Genomic DNA, 26,146 nt, shown 5'->3' with positions numbered 1-26,146 from the left:
TTGCACAAGTTGCCCATCGCATGCACATTTGCTATTTCTGCACTACTGTGTGTCAGCGAATGATTAAACGGGACGGGGGTGAAGAGGGGGCGGGGTGCTGGGTGTTAAATATTGACTGGCCATGGCACAGTTGTACGGATTGCATATTTGTTGTATTTTTTTTTTTTTCCAACGGAGCACAGCGGAGGCAAAAGTGACATCTGCAGGCTCTCGTTAGCCAGACGCCATCTGCGTTATGAACTCGTGTTATATAAAAGCCCCGTACAATTAAAGCCCAACACACTTAAAAAAAAAAAAAAAAATCTTTTTTGTCCACTGTATGTGTTAAATACTTCCTTGTTTTGGTATACAGTAATCCCTCGTTTATCGTGGATGATTGGTTCCAAAAACCACCCGCGATAAGTGAAATCCGCGAAGTACGGTCACCAACAAGTACTGGGCAGGCTAACGAATTAGCGGAAAGATGCTAACTCGCGATCGAAAACGGACTTCTAAAGGAATGTAAACGAACATTTGGAGCAATACTACATTGTCCTAAAGGTTATACACGTTTCCTCAATTTAGAAATTTTATTTTGACTTTTAAATGTTTTTTTAATTTGGAAAAAAAATCCGCGATGTAGTGAAGCCGCGATAAACGAAGTCACTATATGACTAACTTTTCCACCGCCGAACGTTCCTCCACTGCACTAATGCTTTGACCTGCAATCCTTGTTTGAAATATGCTACATAAAGTTTATTATTATTAATAATAATTATTATTATTATGTGCAGTTTTCATGTTGTGTTTGAGATAAATAAAAATCAATCGATATTCCACAATTTTAAAAACACTATTCAGCTTTCTGACATATAGTGTCCATTAAAAGTGAGTGTTTCAAGAAAAGAATGTACTGCTCGCCACTTGTATTGCATCCCGTTGCATTTGCAAGTCATGTAAATCCACTTTCAAGTAAATCAAGGCAAAAAGGAAAAGCGCTTGTGTTGATGTAGTGTTTGTGTGATGAGGGGTCACAATGTATCAGGAGAGTCCAGTCTTTCCCCAGGAAGTACTTGAAAGGAGTCCATTGAAAGACCGAGCTATTTCCTTCCATGCATTTCCCCGGGGGACATATAACACTTCCTTTTGAAATAATTTAAAAGTTTCGGAGCGTGGCGATAACGCTTTAAATGACTGAAGCCCTCTTGTGACATGGAATTTTGTTTTTCAAATAAATATTGTCTCCCTTTTAATGTAGATCATTTATTTTCTAACAGGCCCATATAGTGTTTTTTTGTTATTCTCTCTCACGATCGAAATTTATTAATTTTGTAACAGATTTTACAATAGACTCACGTTGGTGAATAGTTATATTTCCTCCTCACCACTAGGGGCACGTCAGAGCGCAAGAATGTTCATATAACATAGAGAAAATGCATTTAACTGACAAAAACTGTTCTGCTACCTTTGTAAACATTTTAAATTATTTAATTAAATCTTCAGAAGTTTTTCAAGAACATTTCCCCTGCTTCCATCTGTGGGAAAGAAAGCTTTCATGTGTCTGCTGCCATGATGACTTTGTGGCTCATTATTTCCTGACTCACTAAGAGCACGCTGATGATGTGACGTGATGATGTGCTTTTTCTTTCTTTGAGGTCACCCACTGCAGAAAAGTGGATGATATAAGCATCACTCCCTTGTTGGCACTTGACCGTCTGGTGCTGGCATGCAGCCATGTCTGCAAAATTTGCATCAATGCATATAAACCTATTCCAACGGGCTTGCACGTTTGTTCATAAAATCATGTAAGACTTCAAAAAAATATTTACTTTCACGTTTTAAGAAGCACCAGTCCAGAACGACCAACAAAACGCCATAGCAGAATGTGGTGTTCAAAAACGAGTCTGAAGTTAGCAAGGTGAAGTAAAAAATTAACCTAATAAATGTATAAAAACAAACAATAATAATATATCATACTTGAAAGTGAAATACAACTAAACTGTACTGAGTAAATGCACTGTACCGGAATAAAAATAAAAAAAAGCTTAACATAGAATTTGGATAATTAATTCAGTGATACTTTCACGTACCACTAGAGGGAGCTCATGTACCACTGTTAGTACCACACTGGGAAAATCTTTGACATAGAGGAAAACACAATTGGTTCTAATGGGAGATGAATTGTGTCAAGGACTCCCTCGACTGCATCTCGTGTTTGTACCGCAACTCTAATTGGTCCCCTGGGCGTCCAAACAAACATTTCCACGGCAATAATTCATGGGCAACACGCTGCGGCCAATTCACCTCATCTCAGGAGCTCACGAAGTTACCAAACACCACCCCGGCTGACCCGCAAGGTCTGCGTTTTGTATTTTTAGATATCCCAAAAGGCTTTGCACTTTCCCAGGAGAACAGACACCTGCTGCAACTGTCCATCAGTTGTTAGAGGGCTGTGTGCCCTCGCGTCTTTTACTCCGCTTGACCCGCGTACGCTAAGGATGGCGTCATTTCGCCGCCATCAGCACGCTCGCTTGGCATTGAGCTACTGACTGTAACCCGAGGGAGCGAAGACAACAACAGGGAAACTGCTGATGGAGCTCCAGGGAAGGGCAGGCGGGCGGCCACCTGATGCATCCTGATGCGAAACAACACTTTCCAGCAAATGACTACGATTAAAATGAAATAAAAAATTAGACTCATCAACTTATCATATTTTGACCTGTATACAAGTTAATAAATAAATCCGCCTTCCTTTTGCTGTCTTAAAAACAAAATCAACTCAGTACATAGTTGATAATCCAGCGTCCGATGGTAACTGCACTGCCTCATGCCAAGAGAAACACGCCTGAGGGGAAAGCAGTCAGACACTAATAATCGAATTGTCTGGCTTCCCTCCACCCTCCTTGACCGGTGGAATTACGCCGCCCGTGCCAATATAATTTCCTGTTTGGGCCTTTTGATAAACGCTCAAATCGCAGTTCACGTGGAGTTGACGCATCTGTTTGAATGCAGAGGGGCACTAAATATATTTCCAAGGCTTCCTGAAAGAGAGCAGTGAGTCAAATTAGACAGTGAGGGGTGGGTGGGTGGTAAAGGGAGTGGCGGCATTCCAAGCTGTCTCTGAATGACGTTTGGAATCTGAGATGCCCGATTCTGGCACAATAAAGTACATTTAAATCAAGAGAGGTAATATATCATTTTTATTTACAGTCGTCCTTCGCCCTATCGTGGCTCACTTGTTGCGGTTTCAGTGGATCGTAGATTTTTCAATCGATGAGTGAAACGATTCCCTGATGCGAGGCTGCGCAGTTGCATGTCCGGCACGGCAAAGCCTCGTGGGAGTTGGGGCTAATTTTAGGCGAGGTAGCAAGAAATGGTTCGCACTTGGCAGACTAAGGCCAAAGGAACCTCATTTTGGAAAAACAGTTTTGGCCTTAAGACTGTTGTTTCTGGGCCAAAAGAAGACCCTGCTAGGTGAGGGTACTGTCAACAGGTACAGGAATTACAAGAAAGTACCGTGATCTTTTTGTGCTTAACTCATTCACTCCCATGGACGGCTATAGACGTCAAAGATCCATTTTAACTGGGCTGGTAGTCAATGAGTTAAATAGAGGTGTTATTTACTGCGACATGTTTGTCGCGTAATTCTTCTCCCAAACAAGCAAGAGCGGAGAAGATGAACGTGAATTTGTGAATTGGACACGATTTTATTGAGCAAAAATATCTCAGCACTTTATCATACATTTAACATCCATGCTGCAGGAAAGATGACCGCACTGGATCTGACTGTTGACCAAAGTCAGTTGCTAAATATTTCTTGTAACGTGTCATTCTGTAATCAAAACGGGCGCTAGCTCATTTCCTGTTAGAATAGCACTTTAAGTCCAAAACATCGTATTGAATTAATTACAAATCAAAACCGGCGTTGAAAGAAAAAAAAAGGGCCATCAATTTTTTGTCAGGCAAAACTATTCAAAGAGGGGATTTTTGCAAAGTGGATTCATATGATGTTAGAAGTGTTCTGAACAGGTTCAAAGGTCATCTGACTCGGGCGCGGGGTGGAGGGCAAGCGAAGGGCCTGTGGATCCCCACCCCTGAGCAGCCCTGTTGAAGGAAGGGCGACTTCTGAGCTCGGGGAAGTCGGGCAAGACGGTTTCCGCCATCATGTTCTGGACGCCGGCGTGCCCAAGCGCCTCGGCAAAGCCGCCAAAGGGGATGGCGCATCTGGAGGCGACAGTGAGTCAGCAAAGGGCGACGCTTGGTCGAGCTTTTGCCATTCTCACCTATTGAAGCTTTTGTAGCCTGGCAGGTCCGCTGGTGGTTCAGGTAAAGGGACGATAGTCTCGACGGGCGCCGATTTCATGACAAGAGCTCGATCCCACGGCGAGTGGTAAGACTTGGGGATGGCTGTGCTGTTGAATTTTTCCGGAGGGACATCTTTCAAAGGACCACCATAGCCTGGGGGTTTATAAAGCACAGAGTAGATGCTGGTTGAGCTACCAAGTCTTTTTTTTCCTGTAATATTTTACTTTTTTTTTTTTTTTTAAAGGGAACGTGAAGTAAAAATAAAAAATCAGTACAAAATGTTGTATGCACCCTCCCATCGTCTTAACATGTCATTCTGGATAATATTGCATTTGTAGTTTGTGAATTAAGCAGAAAAATTCAACTGTTTTGAGCCATCTCAGAGGGCGGCCATTTTGCCTCGCAGTGCAAATATATTATTTCCATTTTAAAAATAAATAATGAATCCAAAACAAATTTAAATAAAATTACTACATCCGTATTGAATCTTCACAATTACATTCTCAGTAAAACTCAATGACATTTGAGGTCTGCATTTGTGGAACCCGTCGTTCAAAGCAAACATGGTGATGCAGCATTTTAAGGTTATGCTGCGAGAAAATAGAAGAAGAGAAGAAGTGAAGTCAACCCCAAACAAAGCTGCCTTGCCATGTGTACAAGCGAGATAGAGGCAGGCCTATCCCGAGCACTATCCTTCAAAGCCAGTGCCTCGTGGGGGGGGGTTGGGGAGGAGGTTACATAACCAGGGGAGACTTCATGTCACATCCGAAGCGCTCACAATGAACAATCCTCTTTCCTGAGTTGATGTTTTGCCCCCAGGGCGGAAGCAGCACAGACCAAACAGACCTGTGGGAAGTCTACAGCAGATGATCGGAGCACATGGAATACGCTTCATGGGGCGGTGGAAAGGGGTGGGGGAGTGTTATCAAACAGGAAATGCTCAGCACGGGCAAAACGCGTACTCGGAAGACAGTTCGCTGATTGCGGCGGAAAAGAGACGATAGCCTAAATGTGAGCGGATTTGGGGGCAAAACAATTTAAATGATAATGTGGTGAGTCAAGTCCATCACAGAACTCACAGATTATTCTTTTTTTTAAGTTTCCCCTCTTGGTATACTTAGTTCATTATTTGTTTGCATTTCCCCCGAAAAAATGTCATAGGGAAAAATCGTTTGGGTATGACATTCGAAAAACTCAATTCTCCTACGTCTGCGTCACCGGCGTGGCCTACCAGGGGCAATGCTGTGCGGATCTGGCACCGTTGCAGTTTCTGAAGAAACCTTCTGTGAGGAGGCCCGGTCCACGCCCGAGTTCTTTTCAGCAGAATGATCCTCTTCTGTGGAATTCACGTTATCAGCTCGCACCTCCGTCGTGTTCTAGAAGAACATCAAAAACAAATTGTTTTCTCCACGTACTGCGGCTCAGGCATCGCCGTCAAGGATGTTTACGATGATTCACTCCAGAACATTCTGAGGAAATGTTGACAACTTGAAAGTAAATCCCGCAATTCACCCTCAAGCAATTAACAAAACAAAAATATGCGTGTCCATCTCACTTCAAAGATAAGAGTGAGTGCTGTGAAGGGGAGGTGGGGGGGCGGACTTCCTACCATTAAAATCCAAGCCAAAATTAACACACACACACACACACAATTAGACAAATTTGGAAAACAGATGCTATTTGTTAGCCTCTTTTGTTAGCATTAAGCTAGCAAGCCCATACGGAAGACAAAGCATTTAAAAGATTGTGTTGTATATATTTAGTTTTTGAGTAAACTTCAACTGGGAGTGGTATTCAGCTTCCTTCCACTAAAATCAAGCCAAAATCAACAAGCACACACAAAATATCTCTGCTTAAAGCATAGGTGTCAAACTCAAGGCCCGGGGGCCAGATACGGCCCGGCACATCATTTTATGTGGCCCGTGAAGACAAATTGTGCATCAAATTCGTGTGTCATCACTGGAATTGCAAATTGTCTTCACTTTTAATAATATATATATTTTTTAATATTTGACCAGTTTTTACTCATCTGATTTGAAAACGAGTTGTCAGTTTGTTTTGTAGCTTTTACTGTATATAATATGAGGTGCTCATACATTTATTCCAAATTAGGTTACAAATTACAAGGCTGTAAAACAGATGCTATTTGTTAGCCTGTCTATTGCGAGTGCATTTGTAATTAAGCAAAATTGTGCATTTAAAAGTTTAGTTTTCGGGTATACTTCAACTGGGAGTGATATTAAAAATATTTTTTGGGGGGAAAAGGTTAGGGTGAGTTAATAATGGCTCATATCACAAAAAACGTCAGGGCGGTATTGAAAGGTTAAATAGGTACATAGCAAAATGCAATCCATGCCTACGTTGCGCTGCGAGTTGACGTCATTGCGGGCGTTTTCAAAGGTGTACTTGTCCGCGCGTTGCTGGCGCATCTTGAAGAGCCGTGAGCCCCGATTGGACGCCAGGGACAGCTCCTCCAGCATGATGTCCTGAGGCACGCTCACCTTCTTGCCGAGGTCCACCTCCATGTCTGCGCACAAAAACCGAGAGCGCTTTGGAAGGCCGCGAGCATTGCCCGAGTGTCTCTCAGCTGTCGGTATCATCGGGAGCCTCCTCCTGCCAGACGACAGTTGTCCTCGCCTCAAATAACATGTCCGAGACCACCACGACAAAGGGATCGGTTACTCCGGGGCAGTAAAAGTCTTCATTTGTTTATTTATAGACATCCTCGGGTTTGGTCAACTTAAGTAGTGTGTGAATGAGCGAATGAATATAGAAACGACTCACTTCTGAGAAATGATATAACTGATAAGTCATCGTTTATCATTCCATTAATTGTCATGGTTTCATGAAATCAAATACACACGTCTATCTTGCCCAACACATTCATAATACAAGCTGGAGCGACTCCAGAGTAAAAAGCGACATTTAGAATTGTGAGCTAAGAGATTTTTGTGGTATTGTGTTTTTTTACATATGATTTGAATAACTGGGTCAGCAATCACGGTATGCAAAACGGGATTGGCTGTTAGCTAGCAAATGCAAATTAGCACGTGAGATAGAAGTAGACTATATAAACTCAGCAAATTGTGGGTTTTTACTGAAGAAAAAAAATACTACAAGGTTCTGGAGAAAGCCCAATTGTAGATTAAGGGGGTTACGAATCTTGGGCCAATCAGAAGCTGTGACACTGCTAAAAAGTGTCTTTACCTTCCAAAGCTTGAATCTCCCTGCATATCGCCGCGGCCTGAGCTTTCCTCTCTCCGGTCGTCATGGTAGAGAAACGCGACATGGCTGCCCCTGGGAATTAGGGAAGACACATTAGGATGACCTCGACATCCAGCTGACTTACCAGGGCAAAGAAAAGGGCAAAGTTAGCACATCTCTTTAAATAACCTCAGGCCGTTAAACTGCAAACACATGCTCGTCGGACAGTGCGAAACGGCCGCGTCAGGTCCCGCCAATCGATGCATGTCGAGAACGGCCAAACGAGAACAATTGGTTCATTTCACAAAGGACGGCAGGTGTCCTCATACTTTAGTCCATTCCCATTTTTTGGAAGGCAAGCGGTGTGAATGGCAGGATGAAAAATGCAATATAAAAGGATCACCTGAGCAGGTGGGTCGCTTACCTGCACTGAAGGAGCCTGCTGGTTCTCTAGAAGTGCAGGAAAAGGGTGGATGGTGTGAGACGAGTGGGCAATTCCACGGGGATCAGGGGAAGGGTCGGAGGTCTACGCCTCGACCTCACAAAGCGACTGAATGAGTGGGCGGGTGGGTCGTTGGGTGTCAGTTGGGTGTCATTGCTACAAGTGAAGGAGGCCTAACTAAATTTAGAGCAGTACAGTGTCTTGGTCAGCAGGGAGGGCTACACACTGCTCTTTCAGAATCGGTTGGATTCTTTAGGCAACTGCAGAAATGCATTTTGGGGTCCTTTAAAGCAGAGGTTCTCAACCATCACCTTTCGAATAAAGGACCGTGACTTTTTCGTTGAACACAGTAATGGCTGCAAAGCAATTTGAAAAATTCATTTTCATCAAATAGTTTTTGTTTTGTTAATGTTTAATCCATTTAATTCAACATGGTACTCATTTCCTAGTGAAACGAATATTCAGTGTTTTTTGAAAATAAAGCCCAATGTTTTGAATTAAAAAAAACATATATATATATCTTAAATCAAATTATATATATATTATATAATATGAATTTTATAAATTTTTTCTATTAAAATTTTTAACCACTTAATTTTATTTAATTGATTGAATGAAGTAAAATTGGATCATTTTTTGTAGCAGGGCATAGTGGTTGGAAAACTCTGCTTTAAAGAGCAAGCAAACAAAAACGCGCTGGTGCTCTGATTTTGGAACTATGGAAGGTGAGGCTGGTAAAAAACATGCTATATTATAAAAAAAAACTACCACTGCAAAATTGAACGTAAAAGTGACAAAAAGGGGCACGCACACAAATAGAATACTAACGCTCGCCACAGTCACAAAAGTTTTGAATACAATTACGGCATGCAAAGTTTCCAAGTCTTTGCGTCTTACTGCTGCCAATTGCAGTTGGTGCTGTGTGAAGACTTAGGCAGTCCCACTGGGGGCCACTGAGGCCCCGAGTGGCTCACAAACCTATGAGGCTGCCATTTTCTTGGCAGGGACCCGTAACCAACACGCTCACCAGTGCTGGAGACACCCCCCCGACCAGGAGGACCCCAGCCCCATTGGCCGCCAGCCTTCTGCGGCGACGCCCTGGCCGTCCACTGGGCAGGCGGCTGCGGAACGAGCTTCCTCTGGGCCGCCAGACAAACACTGGAGGCCAGGTTCTGCTGGAGGTTCTGGAAGGCAAAAGCTTCATCCACCAGCCCCAGGGGATGGCGGGATGCTGCCTCCCAGGGCGTGAGCGCTTTGGGGGTCTTCTCCAGCCAGGAAGACTGCCTGGACGGCCGAGTAGAGGAAGAGGGTGACCGATGGCCAGTAGAGGGCGCTCTACCTGGAGGGGACAGAGAGTAGCTCCTGCCAGTTACCTGGGGAGGGGGGAAAACCCAAACAGGTTTATTGCACTTATCTTGTTGGACAGAATGTAGATTGTGCAATGCTGCCCTTGTGTGGTGAAAAATGGAGGTGCAAGGGATACGCAGGAAGAAACAGAAAAGGAAATCCCAGTGTGTGTCCAGTGAGGTAGAAAGACAAATACCACATCATGACCTCAGAAATCTGCTCAAGAAGCTAATTTACGTGGTTCCACCTCAGATTCAATAGTTGATGTGGTGAATTTGTGTTTTATTTTATCAAAAGATAGAAGAAACCCAAAAGGCATGCAGAACAGAAAAAAAGAAAAAGTCAAAGGAGGGTAACGAGTTTGTTTTAATGGCACTGCAGTGAATCGTACAGAAAGTGCACAGTGTCAAGAAAGAAACACACAAAAGGGGGAAAAAAGGGAAGGGGGGAACAAAACAAGAAAAACATAGCAGCTGAAGAGCAAACAGAAAAAATAAAATGAATGTAAGAACATCATTTTTTGTATGTTGGACATATAATAATCTGGGTGACAGTGGCTCGAGTTGAAATTCAAGCCACCCATCCACGCACATCGGTTTAAATATAACAGCCAGCATGATGCAACAGCTGACCCCAAAAAAGCTTAAAATAAATTGACATGAGCCAAGTGCTGCAGGGCGAATCGACTCAAACGATTAATTTTTTTTTACCTTTGAGCTTTGACTGATTTGCAACCTGAGATTTATATTTATTTAATATACGCCCCAGTCCATTTTTCTTCCCTCGTTTGCTATCTGTTCAACTCACCTGCTTACTTTGGAGTTTTAACTTCTCAAATATGAATTCTTCCAATAAACGTAAAAATTACACGCAAACTAAAAGGGGGCAAGAATCACTCTTTCTCAGCGATCGTGGGTTTCCACACCTGAGCGCTGCTTTTTTTAGCCGTAAACTTTGGTTTCGGCGCCGCGCCAGTGTTACCGCTGGCTGTGGAGCCCGGCGGTGACACTACAGGGAAATTTGGCGCTACGTTAGCAGGTGGCGGCTGCGCGAAGGCTATTGTTGCCGAGGAAAGGTAAGGCGGACTACCTGCTGATTGGTAGGCCGCCTGCGGGGGCGGGTACTGGGGGCTGGCCAATTGAGGGCTTTGTTGGTTATCTGCTTGCCAATAAGGACCAGCAGAAGATTGCTGGTGAGGATCAGTGTTAGCGGTTGGCTGATATTGGCCATTGTAGGCCTGCTGGGGGTACGACGCGCTAAATGTTCCAGCTGACTGAACTGGGGCCGTTTGCTGGTTTTGGGGTGTCGAGGCAGGTTTAGGAGCAGGCTCCTTGGCAGCTTCTGCTGCGGGCCCGTACGTAAAGAGCGAGGCGCTAAGTTGGTAAGGTTGATGCTTCATAACGTCGACTACATCGAGCGGTTTCGGGGGAGGACCCTGTTTGCCTTTTTTCTTGGTTTTGGACGCAGGGCCGCTAGAAGGTGGTTGCTTTGACGCGGCGGGCGGATAAGAGGGAGATTGGATGGGATTGAAACCCCGTGAGGGCGGAGCACGTACGTTGGGGGTGTACTTCCACTCGTTTGGTAAGGAGGCGGTTGGCGATGTGCATCGACTGGCTATGTTGGCCTGCACGGTCTCCGAGTCCACCACGTACTTCTCCATGCGAGACTGCCTCTTGGCGAACATGTCGGCTCCTTTGCCTCGGACGGCCGGCATCTCGTAAGCGGAACCGGCTGGTGATGGGTTCAAGACGGTGGCCAAGGGGTTGATGACGGGGGGTGTAACTTTCTGGCCAGGGGTGTAGGCGTTGATTCGCTGCGGGCCCCGTTTTTTTTGAGTATTCCAAGGCTTGGGCAAAGGCGGAGCGTTGGCCGCATGTGCTTGCTGGGACTGCGATCCCCAGGCTGGGGTTTGAGGTTGGGCCGCTGGCCACGCATTTATCGGCGGCTGCGGCGCTGTTTTCAAAGGCGCTTGTTGCCAGGTTGGCTGTGGCTGCGGACGGACGGACTGGTCCCAGGACTGCTGGCGTTGCTCGGGGCTCCAGGAATTAGTGGGACGCTGGACCTGTTCTGGAGGTTGCTGGGCCCAAGATGGCTGAGGCTGGGCGGGAACCGGCGCCCATTGATTCAAACTAGCTGGAGGCTGCGTCGGTGGTTGTGCTTGGGCCGTTTGAGTCCAAGAGGGTTCTGATGCAGGCCAGGTACTAACTTGTGCTTGAGCCTGAACTGGAGCCCAATGCTGATCTGGTGCTTGGGTCTCTGGCCAGGCTTGTTGCTGCGCTGGTTGACCCCACGCTGGTTGTGGCTGGGATTCTGGCTGGGATTCTGGCTGAACCCAAGGACCTTCTGATTGGGATTTGGCCAGTGTCCAGGTCGGTTGAGGCTCTGCTTGTGTAGGCTGGGCCCAGGAAGCCTGTGGCTGCTGCTGCTGCCCCCAGGTCGGCTGCATTTGCGGCTCCGGACTGTGAGTCCAGTTTGGCTGTGTTTGAGACTGCGTTGGTTCTTGGGATTGACACCAGACCGGTTGAGCGTCTGGCTGTGCTTGCTCTGCTTGGTTCCAGGAGGCTTGAATTTGAGGCGACCAGGTACTGACAGGGGGCTGAGACTGCGCTTGACTGTGAGTGGGTTGAGGCGTTGACCACTGTGGCTGTAGAGAGGACTGACTCGGGGGCGGCTCCTGGGGCTGCACCTGTGCTTGTGCAGGATCCCAAATCCTTCCAACGCTGGTCTCGGGCTGTGGAGAAGAGTGGACATAACCGTTTCCCTCATGCGCGACCACTTGTTGGATTTCTGCCACTGGAGGGGGCCAAGTTTGTTGTTGCTCTGCGGAGGCCGGCGCTTCCAATTGGGCTCTTGGGGGCGATGACCCGGCGGGCATCACAGTAGAGGTTGGCTCTTGGTCACTCGAAGGGGTGGTCTCTGCAGTGGGGGCTATAGCAGGTGTGGATAAACTATTTTCAGCATGCTGAGGCATTTCCTGGTTGGTGACTTCCATCTGCGGAGACCAGGGGGCAGAGCTGTGATCAATCAGCGGTTTTGGTGCCACCGGCGGAGGAGTCTTATGTTTCGACAGCGAAGACTGGAGGAAATTACAAGCCTCGGCACCGAGGCTAAGGTAGTCTTCCTCTGGGTCGAAACCCATCTTCTTGTTACTCATGTTGAGGAGGTTCAGCAGCTCGGGATTAGGTGACATCTTGGGCGTCTCTTTAAATGTGAACATGGGCTTGGCAAGGTTTTTCCTCTTGTTATCCAGAAGGCCCGACCTGATTGCAGGTGTGGAAATGCGCTCATCTCGGGAGGCGATCTGCTCTCCTTGGACTGTCGGATATTGATTAGTGCCGCTCATTGCAGGAGAGTAAGGCGTCGCTGCCATGTTCTGGGCCAGAAAGGGTTTTGCGGTGCGATTGCCAGAAGAACTTTGCTGTTGGAGCGGGCCGAGCTGACCTTGGGGATACATTTGGTGCTGCTCGTACTGCTGCTGCTGTTGATACTGTTGGTACTGCTGCTGTTGTTGGTACTGCTGCTGCTGGTATTGCTGGTACTGCTGCTGCTGGTGCAGGTTCACGTCCATGTACGCGTGGTCCTCCCCGGCGGACCGCATGTAAGCCGTTTCCACTTTCTGCGCCACTTCCACGGGCACCGCTTGACGCCGGTCTTCTTGCTCGGCGGCAATTTCGTCCATTCGCTGGCGCCTTTGGGCGAACATAAGGGCGCCTTTGCCCTTGGTTTCGGGCAAACACTCCATCTGAGTTCGCTTCTGCTCAATGTCAAGGAGGCTTTTATCCAAGCGGATCGTCAGGACGCCTTTGCCACTGCGGGCATTCGTGAGGAAACGAGTCTCTAAATCCGACCGGTCTCGATCAGTGAGAGTGAACTCAACAACATGGACTCCCCCTTGAGCGTCCTCTTCGTCCTCTTCGGTACTGTCGTCTCGCTCGTTGTCCTCGCCGGTGCCGTAGCTCACCAAGGTGTACTTCTTTGCTCTCTGGCGGTGTTTCTTGAACATCAACAAGCCCTTGTTGTTGGGATTGGGCTGCGCGGCGCTAAGCAAAAGGGCGATCCGCTTACATTTGGACTTGGCCTCCTTCACCTGCTTCTCGGACAGACTCTCGCTGCGCCTGAGCCCTGCGGGAAGACGCTTTGATTGACAGCTTTTCTGGTCAAGGAAAGTCAACAAGAAAGAACTACAAGATCAAGCCATCGTATGTTAGATTGTGTTACACAACGAGACAGTTGCACAAACAAATACCGATAAATTATTTAACTCATTGTCTCACCCTCATTTGTAAGTCATAAAGCCGCAAAGCAATTAGAAATTTTTGACCCGTGTCTAAGCCGTGGAGAACACGCTACATTAAATCAGTATTCCCATAAAGTGGTCGCAAATTCACTTCACAAGTCTGCAAATGATCTATTGAGCACCGACTTTGATATTTAAATCGTTTAAGAATTAAGAGGACAATCGCTTGTTTGAATTTCCTACAAGACTAACCTGAAGGTGGCGAGGACAGCCGGAGTGAGCGTCCGACTCACTTTTTTAGCTCAGTTAAAGCACCCTGTCGGAGCGAAGGATCAGGTAACACTTTCGGGGCGCACATGTTGGTGTCTGTCAAAGGCCCACGCTTCGGGAACGTGTTGCGGGTGTATTTATGGCTTCCGCGACAGCTCCAGAAAAAGCACGCCGAGGTCACTATCATGGAGTCTTTTCAAGTCTCTGATCTATTATATCTGATTAGAAGACTAAAATTTGGACAAATTTGGACATTCATTCAAAAGGGCGGGTGCTATTTGCCAGCTGAAGTGGACGACATGCTATTTTTGGAAACACAGGTTGGGCATCATGCTTTGGAATGCACATGTCGACAAATCGGCTTTAATACACACATGCATGTACACACAGCTTCCAAGAATCAACACATTCCAATATGTACTCACTGGAGTGTCTCGCTCGGTGCTTGTTGGGTTTCTCCTGATCGGAATCGGAATCCTGCTCCTCGGTGGGCGTTCCCTCATCTGAGGGGATCTGGAAAGCGACGGTAAAAGAGCCGGGGAGCTCACAGGGCCCTCCTCCCGCGCCTCGGGATCCGGCGCTCAGTTCGGGGCCTCCCACCCCATGGCTCGGGATGCCCCTCCCCGGTGATGCTGATGCTGCCGGCTCCTTGCCTCGCACCACTCCGTGCTGGCCCAGCGGCTTTCGGACGGGGGACGGAGGGGCCTCCCATGTTGCGCCGCCGGTGCAACGCTCCCCCTCGACACCGTGTGCGCTTCCCAAAGAGGTACGGCTCATGTTGTCCGAGGTCTGCAAGGAAAGGGACAGCGAGGACGTATCACCAGGATCCCCGTGCGGCTCTCCATCAGAAATCTCGTCCTGGGATTCGGATATGTAGAGCTCCCTCAGCTTTAAAGGTTCCTTCTCGTCTCTCGATCTGGAGGAGATGAGATGCCGCTATCAAATGGAGCTGAACAAATTTTATTGCCTACATCCATTTTCGATAGCACTTGTTCTCATTAGGGTTGCAAGGAATTTGGTCATTGCATCTAACCAAACCTTCACACTCACATGGACAATTCAGATCTTCCATGAACCTAACTTGGATCATATATGCAAAAAATACAATGTCAAAATATTTCAGAAAGATTCAACGGAAAAATCTGCCATTAGGCTGCATAGGTGAGAATTCTTGTAATTCATGTATCTGTCTATGCCAGGGATGTATATAACAGACAGAACAATTCAATGCTCTTCCGCTAGAGGGCAGAATCTGTTAAACGGTTGCCATGGCGCTTAACAAAAACAGCGTTGTGTCCAACTAAACAGGCCCACATTTTGCTCTGTGGAAGTACACTTGTGGGTAAATAGAAACAAGATCATTATTATTTGTATTATAGTTTGTAATAGAAAGCAAAATTTAAAATCAAAGTAAGCAAACAACTGATGGGGTTTACTTATTAAAAGAAATCTTACAACAACAAAAAATTATTAGCAGCTAGTTATGCTTTAATTTGATATTGTATTCCTCATACATTTTTTTTTAAGGGCAGGTTTAATAAGAGCAGAAGCTATAAAAATATTTGGACGAGTGTGTTGTCTCGGTCCCCCTTACCTCTTGATGAGCACCCGCAAACAGCCTTCCGACGCGTTGACTAGGGCGCGGGCCTGCCAGAGCGTCACGCCGGCACACGGCTCTCCGTTCAGGGACACGATCTCATCACCTTCCCGTACGCCAGCCCGGGAAGCACGGCCGCCTTCTTCCACCTGTAAACAAAAATATGTTTAAGTCACATTACTCACAACCTTATACCAACATCTAACACCTTATTTTCCTACTTTCTCGGAAAGAAGAGTTTGTTCAGCTACTAGAAAAAAAAAAAGTCTCTGTGATGCAAAGGGCAGTTATCGCTTTCTATTCTGGCTGCTGGTAACTAATAATTTACAACAGTCAGAGTGATATATACAATAAAATAATATCCGTAAATTTGTCGTGTGTTTTGAATTTTTTTTTCGTTTATTTTCATCATCTTCTTATGTCTAAATTTCCCTCTGTGCACTTCAGGTGCTGAGCAGTACGTGCAGTATTACCATGTTTCCGCTAGATGGCGGCCTTTTAACACAGTGACATTAAGAGGCGTTCAACAGGTCAAATAAATCCAATACGGTTTAGTACTGTACTGTAATCAACTGTTCATTCTCTGCATCAACCATAACAGATCCTACGAGGGAAACTCGTAAAATGACACAACCCTACCTTGTTTGCAAGAAATTTGATTTTATGAGTAACTTTATAGAGCTGATAAAATCCCCTGTGTGTAGCCAGGCCCTACAAGGCATCCTGTGTGTCTTCCATTGAGACTTACCTCCAAAAAAGGAGGGGGAACATTTATTTTACCCCTCTCTCCAAACAGTAGAGTCCAAAGTATACCCAGAAATCCACTTTCAATTAATTTCTAGCTCCCGGCAGTTCCTGGCCATAGCAGCTTTAAATGATTAAACTTTTGTGTTGCGGCAAAATGTTTTCCTGCACAGGATTGGTGTTCAAAGCTCAGGCCCATCAGTCTGCCCTACAAAAAAACTTGCTAGCGGTCATAAATGCCGCTTTCATGATTGCCCTGGTGCTTAATAAGATTTCCATGGTTCACTATTAGACAATAGTCATCTCATTTGTGTGATAAACAACAATGGGCCGCCTCATTTCCCATTTACGTCGGCGGTTTTAAATCTCTGTCTCTGTTGCTTTAAAACTAAAGTGACCTCATCAATTTTGTACACAGGTCAGAAGAGGAGAAAACACAAGTTCCCTTATATGGACAGAACATTTCACAGTAGATCCATCAAGCTCCTAAGCTGAAATGCCAAGTGCGTGTGTGTTTTTGTGTTCGTATGTTATGTGTTGTAAGTTCACAATTTGAGTTGAGAGTGTTGCAAAGGAGGTAATAGTCAGGAATTTAGAGTGGATGTTGATGAGAAACGTGTGTTGTTGACTTTTTCACCCCCGTGTTTCGATACAATTTCACGTCATTGTTTATGCATGAAGTACAAGTTCAAACTTAGCGATGCACACTTGTATGTCACTTTTTTTTTCTTTTTACACAGACATCCCTGCATAACCGGCATACCTTTCACCTTGGAGCTGATCACTGAAGTCTTTGGGAGTGACAACAGATCATAACACACGCTCCTGTCCTCGGTCTTGACCATATAAGGGGGTGCTGAGGAATCTCATGCACCCAAAACTTGGCCCAAAAAGCCACCCTCCTGCAAAATTGCATTCCACTTTGCAAACTATGATGAAGTTCTCCAAATGTTTGTAAAAAGAAGCCTTACCTGTGAAACCAGTATCGCCGTGTCAGTGCCCACCAGGACCTCTTCCAGGGTGAACCCCCAGGGCCCACCACCTTGCAAAGTCACACAGATGTAATCACCAGTTCTCATGCTGTATGCGCGTACAGCTCCTCATCCGCACCACTGCAGAGCAGATCACAGAACAATTGGGCAGGGAAGCAGGATTTTTAGAACAACACCCCCACTAGACCCACTCCCTCCATCCTCTCTTCTGCATCATCTGAGCCGAGTCCGGCCCGCTTCGTGACGTCATATGTTAGAGGGATTGAAGACACCTCTGTTAATGGTACATACATACATTCACAAATTTAAGTATACGTATAGATGTACACATAATATATATATATATATATTATATATCATATATATAATATATATATATGTTTATATATATATAAATACATATATATAAAAACACACACAAAGCTGTGCACAGTATGTGAGAATGCAAAATAAAAAAGCAAAACTAAAGAATTTTGTAAAACTAAATATCCTAAAGAGAAACATAAAATAAAATAATGTATAAAAGATAGTTTTTACTCTGTTTTATCTGTGCATGTGTTATCATGTTTACGGTGTTGACGTCACGTGAATAGGATCTCTGAACATCTGCGCAAGCGCACTCGTTGCCATTGCCACAGTCAAGTTAGCAAACAACCACCAAGGAACGCTTCCACGTGTCCCTCACAATAAGGCGATTTAAATCACTTTCCTTGCCAATAAAATTATATAAGGACACGTGGAAACACATCACATGCTGCTGGATATTAATTTTCAATTTAGTCCGCGAATGTCTTGTATTAGTTTGCTACTGTCTGGTCAATGTCAACCTTAGATTTTATTTTGAAACCGGAAGCAAATATTTCTATTCCCCCTCCCACGACCGGTCTTCCCTGACGTCACATGGACCGCCCGGCGCTTTTGGAGTTTGACGTGGCACTCCGCATTCCGCAAAGCAAGCAGACGAGGCCAGCAGAAGCCCATCATACAGGTAAATAAAAACAACGCAACCATTAACAAGCATGGCCACCACTTACGCCAAACATCGCACGAGCGAGGGAGCGAGTTTATTCGTGTCACGATTGTTTGTTTTATAATAGCAAACTTTACGCTCAAATGGGCGCAAAGCAGCTAGCGAGATGCGCTCTACAAAACGAAACAAAACAATCACGTCATTGAAATGGAATAAATAAATCTGTAAATGCCAATGGATTAGAAAGCGTATTTCGCCTTATTTGTGCGGGTCAGGAATAATTCAGAACGCTCCTAAGAGTGTTTGACGTGGCAAGTGTCAGTGTGGAAATGAGCAGAAAAAGCGTTACAAATATTGAACTAACGTTCCTTTTATGCGACTGTCATGCATTTTACTTTCGGTTTTGGGGTGAACAGGGGCTTGTCAATCAACGCGTGCATAATGCACTATATTAGGCACACCAATATAGGCTGCGATCCAGTGTCAATTTTGGCAAATGTTCATTACAAGGACAAGCAGTGTGACCCTTATCTCATGGCCCATTTATCGTTTATTGTCGAAATTAATTTTTCATCCATCCATAAAAGAGCAAATTGGGGTTAAATAGGAGACAGGCAATGAGTTAAGACCAATCAATCAACAACAAGCAAAGAATTGTAGAATGAACCTGAAGCACAAATACGGACAAACAAAAAGATGTACAAAGCTAAAAAATCGATATAAACTACTTCAATTGAAATATTTTTGTTACTATCATATTACAGTACTACTACAATACTATTCCTACTCTTGGCACTGTTCCTCTTGTGGGCCCCTAGTGGTTGCACGGTGCTCAGTCGACTTCTGCCTTGAGCAGAGTTTATAAAAACATGAATTATGCACCAATGTCCTTCTTGCAACTACAACGCGGGTGTGTTTCAATTCTTTCGCTCCTCTCATAGATAACAAAAGATAATTTGTGCCGATACGCCCTCCCGCTTTATCTCCCAACGAGAAATATCAAAGGTCCATGTTGCACATGGACGCACGTGTTAACTAGCAGATGATGTTATTTATAAAAATCGATGTGAACTCATTCAATATGGACTTTAACCTTTTAACTACCTGCTCTGTAATTAGTGGAGCACATAAAGTAAGCTAACAATCAGGTTGAAGCATCGCAGTCGCCATCTCAACGACTAAACTTCATTTGTATTTTGCAGTTATTAAAAAGTAAAATAATTTTGTTTTCTAATTGTGCTTTTGCGTCCTTGCAGACTGTAAGAGGCCAATTGTTGGCATGAAAAGAGGGTCCAAATGAGTGAGCACGGTTACGTTGCCGCAACCTCGTACTCCCAGGCCCAGCCGGGCTTGGGAGGCTACCAAGGGGGATTCGGGGCTGCTCCTGCGCAACCCCACTACGGACACTACGGAGGAGCGCCGCAGGCATTCACGGCGCCTCCTACAGGTGAGCAAATCTCAGCAGATTGCGGCGTGTATGGCAAAAATGAATCCAGAAATCCTACCTATTGACTTCCTGTATGTGCGTAGCCGTGCAGAAATTGCCGGCGCCCTCTGGTCCAGGTCTACCTCCACCTCCTGGGCCCGGTCATTACAATCCAAACAGCCAACAGAATGGAGCTCATATGCAAAGGTCTGCATGTTTCCCTGTGAAGAAATTGTAAATTGACTTCCTTCAAATTTGAGTCAAGCATTTTTTTTTAATGGTATTTTGTTATGAAGGTACCCCCCTGCCACTTATGGGCAACCACCACAGCCGTCATACAACAGCATGGCCTCTCCAGCCCCGCCTCCACCCATGCAGCTCACTAACCAGATGAGCGGCATGAACTTGGGCAACTACGGTAAGCGATCCTCAAAATGTCATTGGTCGGAGTCGGAAGTGAATCCAGGACGCTGGTTTGTTCCCACAGGGCCTGTTCAGAACCCCCCCTCCGCGACGAGCCCCATGACCCAGCAGCCTTTCCGAGGACCCCCTCCTCCAACCGCGGCGCAGCCCCCCATGCCGCCCCAGATGGCTCCACCGGCAAGCATGTCCATGGGTCACCCCTACCCTGGCGCGCCTCCTCCTACAGCTCCCGGAGGCTTCCATCAGCCTGGACCTGGACTGGCCGGCCCACCTGGACCGGCCGGTCCACCTGGTTACCCGCAACAAGGAGGTACATGAATGGGGTGACCATTTCCATTTGGGGAGAAAATAAATATGTGCCATTTTGCCACTTACCATTGGCTGAAAATGACATTGCAGTGTGTAACAGCTCAGATAACAACCATCATGGCTTTCCTGTTTTCTAGTGATGTGAAAATGAAGCTTCAAATTTGCTTCATGAACCAGTTGTTGTATGTTTTGGACTTCTCGAGATGGCACGGTTGGTTTAAATAAAGGAATTTAAGAAAGTCAGTATATTTTTAGATCAATGTTGAACATAGTGCATGTTGAACATGTTGAACATAGCGAAAAAATACAACTGGTTCATAAAGCAAATTTGAAGCTTCATTTGTTTTCTGGGTTTGATCATGTGACGTTCACAAGCTGAATCCTAAAAAAATTATAGTATGGAGAATTTAGGTGTAAGATGTCCCGATTTGTGAACAGGTCCGTTTATGGGAGGCCACATGGCAGGACCTCAGCCAGGGGGCTTCCCTGGAGGACTGGGCCCACAACCCGGTCCTCCCCAGAAGAAACTGGATCTGGACTCAATCCCCAGCACAGTGAGTGGCCCCTTCTTGTATCGTTTGCGGCACGGTCGTGGTGGAAGTCAATCGATTGATTCCTGGTTTGATTTCAGACCCAAGTGATCGAGGACGACCAAGCCAGACACGGAGGACAAGTCTTCAGCACCAACGTCCGAGGACAAGTCCCACCTCGGGTCACCACCAACTTCACCGTGCAAGACCAAGGTTTTTAACATACACCCTGCCACCCTTTGGAAGAAACCTTATCCTTTTCTCACCTTCACTCTGGATTTGATCCACTTTAGGTCACGCCAGTCCCAGGTTCATCCGCTGCACCACCTACTCCTTCCCGTGTACCGCCGAGCTGGCCAAACAGTGTCAGGTGCCCCTGGCGTGTGTCGTCAAACCTTTTGCTCGAGTGCCTAAGAATGAGGTAGGTTTCACATGTGATATTCAAAACCAGAGTCACGTCTCTCACTGTGATTATTTGTAAAGTACAGATGATTATTTGTGGTTCGCCATTAACAAAATTACCTTTTTGTAGTTTCTGATCTTGTCCCTTTTCAAATGTCATAAGCAGTAGTATAGTTTAGTGTCAAGAATGTATGGGCTGGGGGAGGAGATTAGTTTGCCAGATAGGAGCCAAGAAGTTTACGAAGAGTTTTTGCCACCCCAGCATGTAAACGCAATCTTCTTATGCATTTGATTTAAAAACGGGATCATCTGTAAACAATTTGAAGGATGTTTGATGAGTTTGACATGTTTGCAAACTGTTTTAGGATCACAGTAATGTATTTACATTTTTAAACAGTTAATATAGGCAATTATAAAATAAAATTGGGGCATGAAAATTACACTGATAAACAAATTTGGACTTTTGTTAAAATCTGGTATGAAAGTAAACTTTTCTAGATTTTTTGGGGTCAATTACAAATCTGCCCTTGCTTTTAGATGTAGCACATCAAGTTTTTATAATAATGATATTATATAAAACATGTAATATATAACAATATATATATAATATATAATAATATATATAAAAATGTTGTTTAATATATTTAATAATATTTTGAATGAATGGTGAAATTCGTATTTCGTAAGCTTTTTCCAGTCCAATTGAAATATACGTATAAAACCACAAACATATAAAAGCCATCTCGGATTAAAATGTGCTGTTTGACCAGCGTCGTTACTCGCGACAGGGCTTCGTATCTACTTGGCCGATTATAAAATGACTACCAGTACATCTTGTTTTGAATCATTTGGATCAAACTATTCTGAAGTAAGACCACACTCGAGCTGGCCTCCATTTTAGGCAATGTTAGTGGAAGCGAGGAGGCTGACATGCAAATGTGTCACCGTCTTTTTGGCCAGGCGCCGTTGTATCTGGTGAATCACGGCGAAAATGGCCCCATCCGCTGCAATCGGTGCAAGGCCTACATGTGCCCCTACATGCAGTTCCTCGACGGCGGCCGCCGCTACCAGTGTGCTTTCTGCAGCTGCGTCAACGAAGGTGCCACACTAAAAAAAAATAAACAAGCTAGCTGATTTTTGGCTACATTCCAAGCAAATTATGTGCCTCTCTCCAGTGCCCGTCTTCTACTTCCAACATCTGGATCACATGGGCCGGCGGGTGGACTTCTACGAGCGAGCCGAGCTGTCGCTGGGATCCTACGAGATGGTGGCCACGCTGGACTATTGCAAGGTATCGCAAGCGTGCAGGACGATGAGGAGCCGAGCGGTCGCGTACTTACGTCCCGGGTCTTCCGTAGAACAACAAGCCGCCCAAGCCACCTGCCTACATCTTCATGATCGACGTGTCCTACAACAACATCAAGAGCGGACTGGTCAGGCTCATTTGCGACGAGCTCAAGACGCTACTTGACAAGCTGCCCAGGTAAAAAACAAGACACCACGCAAAAATTTATTTTTTGTACGTACGTAGATACTACTCACTTGATCCACTAGGGAGGAGGGCGCCGAGAGCTCGGCCATCAAAGTGGGCTTTGTCACCTACAACAAGACGCTCCACTTCTACAACGTCAAGAGCTCCCTGTCGCAGCCGCAGATGATGGTGGTGTCCGACATGGCCGAGATGTACGTGCCGCTTCCCGATGGCTTCTTGGTCGACTTCCAGGAATCCAGGGCGGTGGTCTGCAAGTAAGGAAGACCCTGTCTTGTAAAACTCATTAAACATAAAACTTTGGTATGAACTTGCTTTGTGGCCCTCGCAGCCTCCTGAGCCAGATCCCTGAAATGTTTACCGAGACCAACGAGAGCGAAACGGTCTTTGCTCCTGTCATCCAAGCTGGTGTGGAGGCCTTCAAGGTCAGTATGAAAGGGTTGGAAATACCCGCAGCAGCTGTGGTCCATCTTTCTGAAGCGGGTGGGGGTGTTTGGTCTTTTCTCCTCCAGGAAGCAGACTGCAGCGGCAAGCTCTTCATCTTCCACTCATCCATGCCCACCGCTGAGGCTCCCGGCAAGCTGAAGAACCGAGACGACAAAAAGCTGGTGAACACGGACAAAGAGAAAACGCTGTTCCAGCCGCTGAAGGCCACGTACGAGGATCTGTCCAAGGACTGCGTGGCTCAGGGATGCTGCGTGGATCTCTTCCTATTCCCTAACCAGTACGTAGACGTGGCCACCATGGCGGACGTGCCGTCGCACACGGGCGGCTCCGTCTTCAAGTACAACAACTTCCAGGTGAGGCTCCGACTTGTTTTCCAAGACACCGGCCTGCCACTCGGTTACTTTTCTAATAAGCCGTCTTCGCAGATGGACACGGACGGCGAGCACTTCCTACGGGACCTGAGGAAGGAAGTGCAGAAGAGCATCGGATTTGACGGCATCATGCGTGTTCGTACCAGTACAGGTGCGATATATGAAGATATCTTACACAGCAGTGCTGTTTCTCTTTTTTGAACAATGTTTCTTCAGGTTTCAGAGCCACCGACTTCTTCGGCGCCATCCACATGAACAACACCACTGACGTGGAGATGGCGGCGGTGGACTGCGACAAGGCAGTGACGGTGGAGTTCAAGCACGACGATGCGCTCAGCGAGGAGACGGGCGCCTTCATCCAGGTGCCTCCACCGTTAACGCGCGGTCCGCCGCTTTTAGATGACACATAACAAACCAAAGGGGTCTTTGCAGTGCGCCTTGTTGTACACCACGGTTGGCGGGCAACGGCGTCTGCGCATCCTCAACCTCGGTCTCAACTGCAGCTCGCATTTGTCCGAGCTTTACAAGAGCTGCGAGACCGACACGCTCGTTAACTTCTTTGCCAAATCTGGTGAGTTGGATGACTTGCGTAACGCCAGCTTTGCCGTTTGAGCAAATATGTCATATATATGTTCCAGCCTACCGCGCCATCCTCAACCAGCCCCTGAAGAACGTGAGGGACATTCTGGTCAACCAGACGGCCCACATGCTGGCCTGCTACAGGAAGAACTGCGCCAGTGCCTCGGTCGCCAGCCAGGTGAGCTTCCAGATGCTTTACGTCAGCCTTCATTTGTAAGACAACCCATTGTAGTAGTAGTAGAATGACTAGCGAGGGTGGGCAGTGCAGACCACCTGCAAGACAAAAGAAAAATATTCTACAAAATCCAGAAATTCTCAAAAAAATGCTGATAAATATTCACTCTATGTTCCATACAGGGGAAGGGTGGAAATATAGAAAATAATTCTCAGAAAAATCTGAACATACACAATTAATTGTCCTGCCCCTTGGGTAGTCCAGTGCCCCTGCGCCCCCCCCTCTAGCTCCGCCAGTGGTCTCTTGAGAATATCCTGTAAAGGCTCACTGGGTCCATGACATAGTTTCATTAGCAGTTGCTTTTCTTCGGGGAGCTCCAACGTCAGCGTTTTCTAGAACGCAGCATTAATAGCGCCGATGAAGCAAGATGATCACGTGACATGTGCGTCCTCCTTTATGCTTAGCTGATTCTGCCGGACGCCATGAAGGTGTTCCCGGTCTACATGAACAGCCTGATGAAAACGCCCCCCCTGACGGGCAGCACGGAGCTGTCCACGGACGAGCGCGCCCATCAGCGTCTCGCCCTCATGGCCATGGCGGTGGAGGACAGCCAACTGCTGCTCTACCCCCGCCTCACCCCGCTGGTACCGATTTTATTTTTCTGGCAACGAGCCCAATCAAGTTCATAATAATGACAAATGGAGTTTTTCTTGCCGTCTAGCACAACATGGATGTCAGTAGCGAGGTCCCGCCCGCCCCGACCCGCTGCTCCGAGGAGCGGCTGACGGACGACGGCGTGTTCCTGCTGGAGAATGGTCACGTCTTGTTTCTGTGGCTTGGCCAGGCCAGCCCCCCAGATGTGATCCAGGGTCTCTTCAACGTGCCTTCACTCGCCCACTTGCAAGCCCATGTGGTTCGTTCAATGTTCTTCTCAGGAGCACCAAGCATGTTCATGGGTCAATGTGACCTGTTTCATCAGCAAAATTTATCTTTAAAAGGCAAAAGGGACAAAAAAATCTGGATCAGAAATTCTATTTTAATTGGGTCGATTCAAAACACAAAATATACACTCACCATTTTTTTCCAAACCTATTTCTTCAGTGTGCATTGCCAGAATTGGATAACCCGCTGTCCAAGAAGGTCCGAGCCATCGTTAATGACCTTCTGGAAAAGAGGCCCAGATCCATGAAGGTAGGAGACTCACGTGAAACTACTCGCATTTATTTGCAAAACGCACTAAATAATTGTTTATTCCATCCCAGCTTCAGATTGTAAGGCAGAAGGACAGGCCTGAAATGATGTTCCGCCAATTCCTGGTGGAGGACAAAGGCCTGCACGGGGGCACCTCCTACATGGACTTCCTTTGCCACGTTCACTGCGAAATCAGACAACTGCTTACCTAAAAAAAAAAAAAAAAAATCTCCTCACCAGAAACTCAAATGGACGTTTTACATTTTGGGACCAAACACGGAAAGCGGAGAATGTGACTTTTGACCCTGCAAGTGCCAAAGTTGCCTTCCACCCCATCGCCCCTCTCCCACATTCCTGCGTGCCACTAGACAAACGCAACACCATCCTGCCAAATTTCACATGAAACATTCGTGTTATTTTACTTACCTGAAGCAAATTTTCGTTACCTTTATGTCAATGATGCTGAGACAAGGAACAGCAAACTATTTTTTTTGTTTTTAAAGGGATGTTTTGAGAATATCTTTTTATTTCATTGTCTGTAAAATTGTCCACGTCAACATTCCTAATTCAATATTGTCCTTTGTGCTGCCTTCAATTGTCTTTTTTTTGTGCAAGATAAATGCAACTTTGACCATCAGCTTTTTAGTTAAAATTTGACAGCCTATTTGGTTTGTATTAAAACATATTCTCAGGTCATTGGAGTGTTTGTTTTGAAAA

The 26,146-nt window shown here is 46.0% G+C and overlaps 3 protein-coding genes across 8 annotated transcripts; 1 reads left to right on the top strand and 2 right to left on the bottom strand.

The window, feature by feature from the left end:
* Nucleotides 1–3,662: 3,662 nt before the first annotated feature.
* Nucleotides 3,663–8,276, bottom strand: myoz2a (myozenin 2a). Of its 2 annotated transcripts, XM_088360551.1 has the most exons (6): nucleotides 7,913–8,276; nucleotides 7,492–7,581; nucleotides 6,645–6,811; nucleotides 5,516–5,660; nucleotides 4,263–4,437; nucleotides 3,663–4,203 (listed from the first exon to the last, which is right to left on the bottom strand). In XM_088360551.1, the coding sequence occupies exons 2-6, from the start codon at nucleotides 7,571–7,573 to the stop codon at nucleotides 4,011–4,013; spliced, it is 762 nt and encodes a 253-aa protein (XP_088216677.1). In that variant the 5' UTR covers nucleotides 7,574–7,581; nucleotides 7,913–8,276; the 3' UTR covers nucleotides 3,663–4,010. The 2 variants fall into 2 exon arrangements, with proteins under 2 accessions (XP_088216677.1, XP_088216746.1); XM_088360620.1 differs by lacking the exon at nucleotides 7,913–8,276 and having other exon boundaries at nucleotides 7,492–7,899.
* Nucleotides 8,277–8,466: 190 nt separating this feature from the next.
* Nucleotides 8,467–22,570, bottom strand: synpo2a (synaptopodin 2a). Of its 5 annotated transcripts, none has more exons than XM_088360029.1 (7): nucleotides 21,042–22,570; nucleotides 19,593–19,734; nucleotides 17,097–17,237; nucleotides 15,379–15,530; nucleotides 14,210–14,700; nucleotides 10,203–13,399; nucleotides 8,467–9,303 (listed from the first exon to the last, which is right to left on the bottom strand). In XM_088360029.1, exons 3-7 carry the CDS (start codon nucleotides 17,202–17,204, stop codon nucleotides 8,824–8,826), a joined length of 4,428 nt encoding a protein of 1,475 aa, XP_088216155.1. In that variant the 5' UTR covers nucleotides 17,205–17,237; nucleotides 19,593–19,734; nucleotides 21,042–22,570; the 3' UTR covers nucleotides 8,467–8,823. The 5 variants fall into 5 exon arrangements, with proteins under 5 accessions (XP_088216155.1, XP_088216068.1, XP_088215982.1 ...); XM_088359942.1 differs by having other exon boundaries at nucleotides 8,478–9,269; nucleotides 10,833–13,399; nucleotides 21,042–22,568; XM_088359856.1 differs by having other exon boundaries at nucleotides 8,483–9,303; nucleotides 10,833–13,399; nucleotides 21,042–22,567.
* Nucleotides 18,015–26,125, top strand: sec24d (SEC24 homolog D, COPII coat complex component). Its single transcript, XM_088360152.1, has 22 exons — nucleotides 18,015–18,105; nucleotides 19,344–19,534; nucleotides 19,618–19,720; nucleotides 19,810–19,931; nucleotides 20,001–20,246; nucleotides 20,684–20,799; nucleotides 20,877–20,988; nucleotides 21,069–21,196; nucleotides 22,138–22,276; nucleotides 22,353–22,468; nucleotides 22,536–22,660; nucleotides 22,732–22,923; nucleotides 22,998–23,091; nucleotides 23,179–23,466; nucleotides 23,539–23,635; nucleotides 23,701–23,846; nucleotides 23,917–24,055; nucleotides 24,123–24,241; nucleotides 24,703–24,882; nucleotides 24,960–25,151; nucleotides 25,340–25,429; nucleotides 25,501–26,125. The coding sequence occupies exons 2-22, from the start codon at nucleotides 19,384–19,386 to the stop codon at nucleotides 25,639–25,641; spliced, it is 3,036 nt and encodes a 1,011-aa protein (XP_088216278.1). The 5' UTR covers nucleotides 18,015–18,105; nucleotides 19,344–19,383; the 3' UTR covers nucleotides 25,642–26,125.
* Nucleotides 26,126–26,146: the final 21 nt, after the last annotated feature.

Source organism: Syngnathus floridae, chromosome 1, assembly GCF_059516105.1.
Source record: "Syngnathus floridae isolate MCC-2025c chromosome 1, RoL_Sflo_1.0, whole genome shotgun sequence".
Lineage (NCBI taxonomy): Eukaryota > Metazoa > Chordata > Actinopteri > Syngnathiformes > Syngnathidae > Syngnathus > Syngnathus floridae.
Note: the sequence above shows the minus strand (reverse complement) of the source record. Positions and strands in the feature narration are given on the sequence as shown.